At 24.0% G+C, this 13,290-nt stretch overlaps 1 protein-coding gene across 4 annotated transcripts in view; it reads left to right on the top strand.

The window, feature by feature from the left end:
* Positions 1–13,290, top strand: part of LOC122504720 (RNA-binding protein Nova-1) — a 45,337-nt gene that overhangs the window by 30,373 nt on the left and 1,674 nt on the right. For 2 of the 4 annotated variants that reach the window (XM_043615936.1, XM_043615934.1), the window contains one exon: positions 584–1,053. In XM_043615936.1, coding sequence (XP_043471871.1) covers positions 584–1,053 — 470 coding nt within the window. Of the gene's footprint in view, positions 1–583; positions 1,805–10,680; positions 10,831–13,290 lie in introns of those variants that run through there. The other 2 variants (XM_043615935.1, XM_043615933.1) reach the window with 2 other exon arrangements.

The raw sequence follows: 13,290 nt of genomic DNA on the forward strand, positions 1-13,290 counted from the left end.
AATATTTAATTATTTAATAAATTATTTATTTTTGTATTTAAATAATCGAATTCTCGAAGAATTTTCTTATTAAAAATTAATTTGACTTCATCAGAAGTCAATTATTTAAAAAGTTATTGATAAATTTAATTGGAAAGAAGAAGAAGAGGAAGAAGTTCGTAAATAAATGTAATAGAATCTTTTTTTTAGTATATTACATACTAAATAACAAATTCTATTACATTTATTTACAAATTATAATTTTTAGAGTGAATCAAACTATTCTGTAGAAAAAAAAGTCGAAATTTTGTTTCTAAGGGACAGTTTCACCAATACCGATTAAAAGTTAATCAATGATCAAATCCTCAATCAACCAATCATGAGCCGTTAAACTGACTTTACTCATTGATTAACTTTTAATTGAGGTTTGTGGAATTAGCCCTAAATCAGGGAAAAGTCAGGGAAAAAGAAAATTTAATTTTTGTGGCAACCCTGCAGATTTTAAAAAATAAAGAAAGAAAGAGTAAAAAAAGTTGAGTTAGTAGTTGGAGAGAAGAGACGATGATGTTGAAATGATAATAACTGAATGATGATTTTTTTGCAGTGAGCCTCCTGAATGGCGCGGGTCTAAGTCTGAATTTGAATTTGGGCACGGCAATGACAACGGGAACCGCGCCAGTAACAACGCAGCTGTTGGAACATTTGAAATTGAACTTGCGAGCGACCGGCTTCACTGAGCCGGCCGTGACCGAGATCATAGCAGCATTCGCAACACTCGCCAAATACAATATCCTCGGAATGGGAATTGGAATGCCATCGGGCATAAATTATCTCGGCACGCCAATGGACAGTTCAACAACAGTCAATGGTTCAAACAACAATGGCGGTGTATTCGGACCAATTGGCACTGTACCGGCAATTGGCTCAACATCGCCAACGCCACGCAATGCTCTCGATAGATTTGAGCCGTTCGATCCATTCCGTCAGAACAACACGGCTGCCGCGGCAGCAGCGGCCAGTGCAATTCATCTCAACAACAATTCATTTGGCCTCGGCACCAATCAATTATCACTCGTAAGTAAGAGTCCTAATCAGGTAGACGTCAACAGCAAGGAGACCAAGAAAGTAGATATAGAAATTGCAGAGGTTATAGTGGGAGCTATTCTGGGACCCGGTGGTCGTGCCCTCATTGAGATTCAGCACCTAAGTGGCGCCAACATTCAAATCTCGAAGAAGGGCATGTTTGCGCCTGGTACCAGGAACCGTATAGTGACTATCACGGGTTTCCCAAATGCTATCGGCACTGCTCAATATCTCATCGAGCAGAGGATCAGCGAAGAGGAGGCGAAACGAGCGCGTCACAACGCAATCGCCGGCATGATTCATTGATTCACCTAACGATTTAATAACCTCATCTTCCTTGCGTCTATTTGCCTCTCTTCTACCATCGAGTCTTTCGAGTCGACTTTCTTCTTCTTCTTCTTTCTCTCTCTGCTTTTTTCTCTTTTTTTTTACTCCTTTCCCCTTTTTTTCTCTCTCTTTTTTCTTTTTTTCTCTCAAAGAGTTTCGTCTCATTGGACCGAAAGTAACTTTTTTCCATATTTTCATTTTCGTCTCTTTGAACGAAGTTGTAGCTTTTTATCTCGAAAAAGTTTCGTCACATTGGGCAAAAATTCTTTGAAAGAAACCAGCTTTTTTCTCAAAGAGTTTCGCAAACATTGGGCCGAAATTTTTTGTGCAAAGTTGTAACTTCTTTCTCAATGGGTTTCGTCACATTGGACCGAAACTGTAGCTTTTTTTCTCAAAGCGTTTCCTAAACATTGAACCGAAACTCTTTAAGCGAAACTCTTTTTTTCTCTGTAAGTTTTCTCAAAGGGTTTTGGTAACATTGAGACCGAAATTCTTTGAGTTCCAAGTTCTTCTTTTTCTCCATCTCCTCCCACTCTTTTTATTTACTCAATCACTCATTATTTTTTTTAAACACACTTTCGGATTTTTTTCGCACGCTCCATATTTTTATTTTCTTCGCTTTCTCCACCCCCCCACCCTTAAAGAAAAGAAAAACAAAGAAAAGTTGTGGAAATTTCGGATGCTGCAAGAATTTTTACTTCATTTGATTTTTTAATATTGGAATAATTTTTCGAATTCATTGAAATATTGGAATATTTGAAATTTCATGGAAATATTTAAATATTTTGAATTCATTAAAATATTTGAATATTTTGAATTCATTAAAATATTTTAATATTTTGAGTTCATTAAAATATCTGAATATTTTGAGTTCATTAAAATATTTGAATATTTTGAATTGATTAAAATATTTTAATATTAAAAAATCGATATTTCTTTTTGCTTGTAGCAATTGAGATTTTTTTTTCTGAAAAAGAAATTGCGAGGAATATTTTACGATTTTATCTACGGGATATTTGAAGAATTCGATAGAGAAATTTTTCTTCAAATAATAACTTTTAGTTTTGTTATAATATTATGTATATTTTATTTTTAGTTTAGCAATAACTCTGAATTTTTGTCGGTTAAATTTTTAAAACTATCATATAACTGAATTTAAAATTAAATCAATCAATGGGAATTAAAAAAAAATACATTAAAATTTCAAATTAAATTCGATATTAAAAAAAATGAATTCAAATTAAAAAAATTATAACTTAAATTTAAATTAATTTGGTAAAAAATTAATTGAAATTGAAATTAATTTGGGAAAAAATTACTTTAAATAGAAATTAAATATATTAAAATTGACTTAAATGAATTCAAGTTGAAATAAATGAATAAAAATTAAAAGAAAAAAATTTAAATTCAATTTAAAAAAAAATTAGTAGAAATTTAAATTAATTTCGAAAAAAATTAATTTAAATTCAAATGAACTTGACAATGTAAAAATTTAATTAAAATAATTGAATTTAAATTTAATTCAAGTTGAAATAATTTAAATAATTTAATTTAAATTTAATTCAAATTAAAAAAATTGAATTTAAAGTGAAAAATTGAATTTAAAGTGAAAAAATTGAATTTAAATTGAAATAATTGAATTGATACTGAAAAAAATGAATTCAAATTAGTATAATTGAATTTAAATTGAAATAGTTGAATTTAAATTTAATTAAAGTTGAAAAAATTGATTTTAAAGTGAAAAAATTAAATTAAGATTGAAAAAATTGAAATAGTTGAATTTAAATTGGAATAATACAATTTAAATTGAAAACGAAAGAAACCAATTTTTCGCCAAATAGAACAAAAATTTTGCCGACAAATTTCAGAGTATTTTAAAGAAAAAATTCATTCGCAGCCTCCGAAAAGATACATTTTCGGCACATAACTTTCAGCATTCTTTTCCCCGTCATTGAAAATTACTATCGCTTCAAAGAAGAAAAAGAAACATCTTTTCTTCTTTTTCCATTTTCAAAAAAAGAAAAAAGAGAAATGTGATAATGAAAATGACCATTTTCATCATTCTCTTCTATTTTTTCCTTTGCTTTATTTTTCAAAAAGATGAAAAAAAAGACAAAAAATATGTCATTTTCACCAAAATCGCCCGTTAAGAAAAAAATTTACCACCCGTCGTCACCTATCGCAGCATCACTATAGCGCTTGCATTGTCGCTACATTTTACCATTCATTCATCCATCACGGCTCGTTAACATTGATCTACTTTTTAAGAATTCGTACGTAAAAAAAAAGAATAATATTATTACGTTAATTATATATACATATGCATATATATATATAGAGAGAGAGAAAAAAAAGAGCGAAAGGGAGAGAGAAAGAGAAAAAAAGAGAGAAAAAGGGAAAGAAAGAAAGAGAGAGAGTGAGAGAGAGAGAAAGTGAAAAAGAAATATCTATCTATATATATATTTAAAAAAAAAATACTACAATTGTTCTGTGATACACCACGATACGGGGCTTGATCACACATTAATAATCACCACACACAGAGCCACGCATTATCACGTCTAGTTAGATGGTTTTTAGATTATCTCTAAAAAATGAAAAATGAAAAAAAATAATTAAATAATAATAACGGGCTGCGCAGTGAAACTGTCGTACGAGTTTTTAGCTTAGGTTTAGAAACGATCGTCTTTCAGAAACTTTTTTTTTTTCTTTGAAAATTTCTGATTTATTCGATTCGTCAGAGATTTAATTTCACGAGAGAAAAAATCATTTTTTCAATTTTAATTTCCAATTGGAAATTTTTAAAAGTAAATAAATCGTTTTTAAATTAGATATTTTAAAAGCAGTTTTCAAATTTAAATATTTGGAAATGAAAATAAAGTTTTTAAATTTAAACTTCGGAAAATTTCTCAATTTTTTGTTTTATATTTTTTCCATGAAGACCAAAGGGAAAAGAGAAAAAAGAGAGTAAATGCAGAAAACTTTGTTTTGCTTCTAAACAAACGGAACATTTTTTTTTTTTGCTTTCTTTCTTTCTATCATAAATTCCATAAACAAAACATAATTCTGAAATTTAACGAAAGCAAGAAGGAAAAAAAATTCAAGGAATATCGTGAAAATTTTAACCCAGATTTTCTCGAGTTTTAAAACTCGTGTTTGAATTGAGAAAGAGGAGAAGTAGAAGGAGGAGGAGGAGGGAAAAAGTTGTTATCCGGAGAATTTTATTATTATGTAAGAAAATAAAGAATCTTCAATATTTTCGAACCCTCTAAGTCGGTCAATAATCTCATTTTACTCAATCGTTTATAAAGTTTTTCTTCTGTTTTTTTTTTTTTTTATAGAAATCTCAAAAGGGAAGCAAAACAATTTTTTTTCGATTTTCAAAAGTTTTCTGTTTCCTTCCTCGGAATTATTCTCGACAAGAAAGAATAATTATTTATGTGATAGACAATTAATAAAATAAAATTTATTATAGGAAAATTGAAATAAAATAAAAATGTCGAATAATTGAACTGCGAGGATTGTTTTTTGTGGAAAAAATTCGTTTTTTGAAAAAGAGGGAAATATTGGAAAATTTAGTCGAGAAAAATATTCGAAACGAATAAAAAAATGGAAATAAATTTTTTAAATATTTCAAAAAAATAGAAACTTTTTTTTTAAATTGATTAAAAAAATGGAAACGAATTTTTTAAACGATTAAAAGAAAGAAAACAAATTTCTCAGTGGATAAAAAAAATGCAGAAACGATTTTTAAACGATTTTTTTTCTTTTGTCATTAAAATCTCAAAGCGTGTAAACGAATGAATCAGATTTTTCTCTAGTTAATTTCGTGAGAGTTATGAGAGAGCACTTTTCTTCGTGCGATCGAAGCGAATCGAAAAGAAGCGTTTTCAAAGTCTTATTCCATAAAAAATATATATTTTTTTTATTAAAAAAAAAAATCTTGTTGAATTCTCTCCAAATATATTCTTGAATAGAAAGAAAAAAAACCGTTGAATTTATATACACACAAGAAAAAACGGCAAGAGAAAATAAATATATGTATAAAATGCAATTTTTGAGAGAATATGACAAATTTTTATTGAATTGCAATATTATATAAACAGGAAAGAAAGATATAAAAAAAAACTTGACAAGTGGAGCGATCAAATCGACAATACCAAAGATGCGCTATTTAATGCCAGACGGATCAGAGAAAGAAAAACTCGATTGACAGAGTTATATTATACATAACTATAAATATAAATATATAAATAAATATATATTTATTAGCTGGCTGGACCGGCTGATCGTTTTTTTTTAACTTTAAAAGCACAAGCTCTTTTCCTCCCGATTGTTCTCTGTGAAAGAAAGAAAGAGACAAATTTTTCCATATTTTTCAAAAATTAAGAAATGATTTTCTTTTCGATAAATTTCTCCAAAGAATTTATTTTCTTTTTGGAAAATAAAAGGTTTTTTCAAAATAATTTTTTTACTCACGAGAGAAATATTTGGAAAATATAGAAAAAATTGCTCTTGTTTTTATTTATTGAATATTATTAATTATTAATTATTAATTCTCGTTGTTGATTTTTTCTTCGCTTCTCATTAGAGTTTATTTTAAATGACAATTTTATATTATTACTATTATTATATATACAATCGTACGATGCCAACTAACACAATAAATATATTGCAATGATAAATAAATGGAAAATATGTTCGCTCTGCTTGTGCAAGTTTTTCTCGGGCCGTGAAAGAAAATGTCTTCGCCTTCCCTTTCAAAGCGATGAATATTAGCCGAACTCAGTTTTTTCTTCTACTTATTAAAATATAATTAAATAATTAATTATTTAGTTAATAAATTAGTTAATTACTTAATTAATTAATTAATTTATTATTTAGTTAATTAATTACCTGATTAGCTAGAAAATATTATTATAGTCCATGCGCAATTTTTCTCTTTCTTGAAAAAAAAAGAACTACAGTTTGCTTCGATTTTCCTTCTTCGAAAATTATTTTACCAATTTTCCGGAAAAAATAAATTTCTTTTTCTCGGGGAAAATTGCAATTCTTTCGAAAAAGGAGAAATTCTTTTTTCACCTCGGGGAAAATTTTTTTTTTTTGCAAATTTTTCGAAGAAAAGTCTCGAGTTTCACTGACCGAAAGGATTTTTTCTATATTATAAAAATAGTGATAAAAAAAAAATTTTTCGTGATTATTATAGTTTGAGGAGAAATAAAAATAGCCAAATAGAAAGAAAAAAAGAGGGAATAAAAAATCTATTTGGCAAAAAGAAGAAGGTGTTGCAGAAGAAAAAAATAGTGAAAAAAAAGAAAAAAAAAAGGAAAAACACTTAAAACACTACGTATAGGGTTAAAAAACCACAAATCGTAGTTGTGGTAAATAAAACTGAACCTAAAGAATCTTAGCAAATGAATAATAAAAAAATTAATAAATTAGCGTCTAGCGTCGAAATATGGAATTCGGTGACTCGAATACTAACTCTAGTTAAAAGAAAATAAAAAAAATTAAAGAAAAGAAAAAAACTAAAATCAAGAAAGCGCTGGCTCATCGCTCTTTAAAAAAAAGAAGAAAAATGACTTGTATATTTATAAATATCGGGTAACGTTACAATTGACTATAATATATATATATATTATATAATAACACAAAAATATATTGTGGTATAAATATAAATTTATAAATATATTTAAAGAAAAAAAAAGTAATTAAACGGAGAAAGAAAAGAGTTTATAGTATACGTATATATATATTTGGATGTATATATTACAACGTTCTATATATTCGCCAAGACATTTTGAATCTAGATTAATTATTATTGTATAATTTTTATTGTAATTTTTATTTTTATTATTATTGTATAATTTTTATTGTAACTTTTGTTTTTATTATTATTACTACTTCTGTATTTTTATTGCTACTATTATTATTACTATAATAACAATAATAATAATTAATTAATTAATAATTATTTTTAATATTATTATTAATAATAATAATAGTAATAATAATAGCAATAGTAATAATAATAGTAATAGTAATAATAATATTAATACTAATATTATTTTACCATTATTTTCATTTTAATCATATAACAGAAAGAGAATTCATATTGTCTTTATGAAATCTATAAATATATATACATATAATAATATATATATACAGGAGATTATTATAATGTCGAGGTTAATATTTACAAAAATGAAAAGAAAAGAAAAATATACTGTTGAAAAAAATGAATGACATATAGAAAAAGAAGTATATTATATATTAAAACCATTTGCGTCCGCAAAAAAAAATTAAAAGAAAGAAAAGACAAATTTAACGTTTCATAAATTCTATTTGAGGGAACCTTCTTGGAGAGTCAGATTATTATTATGATTATTAATTAAATATTGATAATATGAAAATATAAGTAAAAAAAAAATTTTTATCTATATGACAAATTTCGTAATTGCAAAAGCAAACAAAAGAAAAAGAAAATATTTAACAGACTATGATCGAATTGTAATAAACTGAAATTGACAGAAAACAAAATTTTTATTCTTCTTATTATTGTTAGGTATTGTTATTATTTTTTTTCTATAAACTAAATATTGAAAAAGAATTAAAAACAAAAAAAAATAATTAAAAGTAATTGAAAACTAAATATCGAAAAGTAATTGAAAATATTTATAAACAAAATATTATTAAAAAGTAATTGCAAAATAAATCTTATTAAAAATAATTGAATATCAAAAATTAATTGAAAATATTATTGAGGAGTAATTGAAATTTAATTGTAAACAAAATATTGAAAAGTAATTGAATAAAAAAAAAATTGAAAAGAAATTGAAAACTAAATATTATTGAACAGTAATTGAAAATGAATTGAAAGCAAAAAATATTGTTGAAAAGTAATTGAAAATAAATAATTATCATTGAAAAAGAAAATAATAAATAACAAAGAATATAAAAACAAATGTTAAATTGACAAATTATATATTTTTGGCAAAAATATTTTTTTGCAAAAAATAATTATCGAAAAAAATTATTTATTTATATATTTTTTTTTCTTTCTTTTTAAAAAGAAAAATACATAAAAGGATAGAATTAAATAAATAAATAACATTGGAGAGCAGGAAAAAAAGTAAATATCCTTTTAAAAAATATTTAAAAAATGGAATAAAATAGAAACGAAAATATTCTCAAGTAAAAATGTACCAAGAAAATTAACAAACAATGCAGTTTAAAAAAAAAGATTTAAAAAAAAATGGAAAATTGACGATTGACAATTTAGAAGAAAATAAAAATAATTCAGAATTGTAAAAAATAATATTGTTAATTGTAAAAAATAATTGATAATTGAAAAATAATTGATAATTGTAAAAAAATAATTGATAATTGTAAAAATAATTGAAAATTAAAAAAATGATTGATAATTGTAAAAAATAATTGATAATTAAAAAAATGATTGATAATTGTAAAAAAAAATATTTAATTCGGAAAAAATTAGCATTAGAAGAAAAATTTTTCAAAGAGATGTAAAGTAAAAATTTGACAACTTTATTATTATTAGAGAGAAAAATAGTCGTCAACATTTCAATAATTACGAAAATGTAAAGAAAAAATAATTTAAACAATTTTTTTCAATTACGATCTTAAAATTTCAATATTTATTCAATATAACGAAAAGTGAGAAAAGAAATTTGTCGAAAACTTGTTATGTAGATATTTTAGCTAAGTTGATATCGAAATTGACGTAAATAATAAATAAATAAATAAATAATATATAAAGTCTGTTCAAGTAGATAAAAAATAATTAGTGAAAGAAACAAATATCAAAGAGAAAAAGATCTCATTTTCAAAAAAATGCGTAAATTGATCTTTTTTTCTTTTCAAATCATCCAAAGAATGTTCTCTATTGGGGAAGAAATTCTCAAAAAAACAGAAATGGGCCTTTTCTATTCTTCATAAATTTTAGTAAAGGAAAAATTCAGTTTTTTTAAAAAGTAATTTGATTTTTTCAAAACAGACTTCTTTTGTTTGTAAAAAAGAATTCAAATTGAAAATTTGAATTTGTAAATTAAGATTTCGAATTTTTTAATTAAGAATTTGAATTATTAAATTAAGAATTTGAGTTTGTTAATTAAGAATTTGAGTTTTTTAGGTAAAAAAAAATTGAATTCAAATAAAAGTTTGAATTTTCTAATTAAGAATTTGAATTTTCTTCAAATTATAAATAAAGTTTTGTAGGATTTACTATTTAGAAATTATTATATCTTCCATCGAGAGCATTTCAGCATCAAAGAATTCAATTAAAAAATTGTAAATATTTAAAAGACAGTTTTCAGAATTAAAATTTCGAATTCGTTATTTTTCTCTTGTGGGCATTTTCAGAAAAAAAAAACCTCAAAAAATTTGTTTTTCTTTTGTTAACTAGGGAAATTTTTTAAATAAAAATTGTCAGAATTATAAAAAAGAAAATAAACAATTTTTTTTCTTTGTCAAAATGGACAAAATTTCAATTTTTTAATCAAATTTTACTTTGATTTTTAATTATTAGATGAATTGGGAATATGTTTTACTCGTAAAAATAAAATAAGATATTTTTTAAACAAGAATTTTTTTCGGAAAAAAGATTTTAAAAGAAGTAATTAGTCTTTATAATTATTATTAATATTAATTGATTATTATTATTAATTACATTTTATTATTAATTACATTTTATTATTGATTTAATTTTATTATTGATTAAATTTTATTATTGATTAAATTTTATTATTAATTGACTTTTATTTTTAATTGACTTTTATTATTAATTAAATTTTATTATTAAAGTATAATTTATAGTCTTTTTTAAATTATTTCCAAAAAAAAAGAATCCAAACTTTACGAGGATTTTGACTGGGAATTGCCGCCTTTAACTTCGGGTATTTATCTTCTTCCAAAAACTCTTTGCAATCTCTTTTCAAATTTTCTTTGTTTTTTCAAAATGAAAACAAAAATTAGAAATGGAGGAAAAAAAGTTCTTTATCGTGTCGCGAGAACCAGTGCTTTTTAGAATATTTCTTCTATAAATAATATATTATATTATAATACATAAAATACAAAAGGAAAAATAAAAAGAAAAACAACTTGTAGGTGTCAGGAAACACAAAAAATCGGGAGAAGTAAATTTTTTTTTCTTTTTTTAAGAGAAAAAAAATACGGGTCTAGAAAAATATTTTCTTTTTTTAATTTTTATATAAAAGCTGTGATGGAATCGACGAATGGTCTCTTGTTTCCAATGAAAATTTCTTTGCGCAGGAAAAGTAACTTGGCAACCGGACGAGGACCATCCAAAAGGACGTCTACTGGAAAGAAAAAGAAATTTTTTTTTAATTTTGTTTCAACTTTTTTTTTCATTAACTTCAAAAAATACGATTTCACAATTTTTTTTCTTTTCAATTTTTTTTCGCTTTTTTTGAAAAGGGATTTTCGCTGAAGAATAAAGGATTATTTACTTTTTTTTAATTCTGTAAAAGAAGATTTTGATTCAAAGACGGTTTTGACAATTTTTCGTTTTTTCGTAATAAAAAAACATTTTTTACTTTTTTTTAATTCCATAAAGAAAATTTTGATTCAAATACCGTTTTGACAATTATTTTTTGTTTTCAATTTGTATTTTTTCGTTACAAAAATATTATTCAGTTTTTTCTTTTTTAAATTCATAAAGAAGATTTTTATTCGAATACCATTTTGACAATTTTTTTTTTGTTTTCAATTTTTCGTTACAATTTCATGTTTTAATTTCGATACAAAAATATTGTATACTTTTTTGTAATTTCATGAAAAAAAATTTTGATTTTGAAAAGTAATTAAGTTAATTATTGAAAATAGAACAATTTTGTATGAATAGTTTTTTTAATATTAATTATTATTGTTATATTATTATTATCATTATCATTATTATAATAATTATTATTATCATTATTATAATAATTAGTAATTATTTTACTCATTAAAATTAAATTACTATAATTGTGGTAAATTAATTTATTTTCCGAGAATTGTTCGGATTTTTGAAATTTTCATTCAGAATTTCAGAAATTTTATTTTTTTTTAAATTTCTCTCGAAAATTGAAAATTTTTTTTCAAAGCCACCTGCAAGTTGTTTTCTTTTTTGAAGTTCTATAGCGAAGTTTTATCCGTTGATGATGTAACAATGATAAAATTTAAAAAAAAAAATGATGCGATTTGTTCAGTATGAAAAAAAGGTTATTTCAATGAAATAGAATTGAATTCGAATTTGTTGATTTGAATTCCACGTGTTTGGTATTTTTTATAATTTATTTTGTACTTAAATTACTGAAAAGAATTTTTTTTGCTTCAATTTGAATTTTTGGCGTTTTTCTTTCGCAAATTTGATTTTTTTTCAAATTTTCTTCAAGTAAAAAAATAAATAAATGAAATCATTTTTTTTTTTTTTATTTGATTTTAAAGAAATATTTTTTTTTCTAATTTTCTCGAAAAATTTTTACATTTTTTTTAAAATGATTCGAAAGTGTAAATTATTATTATTATTAATAATAATAATGAATTAATTAAGAATTTATTTTTAATTAATTAATTAATTTTTTTCTTAAATAAATAAATAATTAAGATTTAATTATTAATTATCATTTTATTAACAAAAGTATGAAAAAATAAAAAATACCAACAGAAAAAAAATCGAATCAACAAAATTGAAACGAAACTGGAAATCAAATGCGACAAAAAATGAAAGAAAGAAAGAAAAAAGAAAATAAAAAAGCAAAAATAGAAAAAAAATAGGGAATAAACTGAAAGATGCAGATTGTTTTGTAGTCTCATGTTTATTGAAAGGACACAATGTAGATTCTTTAATCTTGTATTAATCAATCATCGCAGGTCCGACGAGTTAGTCAATATATTTACATTTTACAGAATTAAAAACAAAAAAAAATATATATATAAATAAATAATAATTGAGATATATCTAATGCGTGGTTAAATAATAATAATAATATATATTATATATTAAATATAATTCTCTCGCAAGTGGCGAATTTAGGGTAGGGATCAGGGAAAAATCTGTAGGAATTGCAAAAAAAAAAAATGTGTGTGTAAAAAAAAAAGAATTTTTTTCATCGTGATAAAAAAAATGGAAATAATTTCAAATTCGACACAAGAAAAAAAATCACCATAAACTTTTAATTTTTTGGTGGTGATTTTTTTTAATTACGTGTGTCGCAGATTTATTATAAACTTGGCTGTGTGTGCTAGGATACATCATAATGATTCATGTTCCATCATCTCCATCACCTGACTCACGCATTTTATAATAGGCTCCATCGAATCTCTATAATAGAGTTGTACACGGGACGCGTTACCAGAATAGGAGAATTTTTTTTTTCTTTTTCACTTTAAAAATGAAAAATTTTTCAATGAAAAAAAAATACATATATGAAGTTCTATTTCAATCGTTTTTTGTGCCATATTCTTGAGAGACAGGAAGAGAAAAATTATTGTAGATATACTTTGGCCCTTGTCTATTGTTAACGTTTGAATAATTATTTAGAGATGCGTTATTTTTTATTTTTTTTTCCTTCACGATGTACGGGCGATTTTTTTCACGGGATCAAAAAAACAATGTAAGTTTATGGGAAAGTGGAGATGGAGCTTTTTTAGACTTTCACCTATTTTTGTTTTTCATTTTTTGTTCCTTTTTTTCAAATTAATACTGTTTTTTGAGGGGTTTTTCGTTTATCGTTATTCATTTTCCAGTGCTGGACGATTTTTCTTCCCTTGACAAAATTTTTCCGCTTTTTTGGTTTTACTCGTTTCGATTTTATATTATTTTCGACTTTTTATTTATTTCGTTTTATTTTTTCTCGGTTTTTAATTTTTTCGAATTTT

The sequence above is a fragment of the Leptopilina heterotoma genome, unplaced genomic scaffold (assembly GCF_015476425.1).
Source record: "Leptopilina heterotoma isolate Lh14 unplaced genomic scaffold, ASM1547642v1 Lhet_312, whole genome shotgun sequence".
Taxonomy (NCBI): Eukaryota; Metazoa; Arthropoda; class Insecta; order Hymenoptera; family Figitidae; genus Leptopilina; species Leptopilina heterotoma.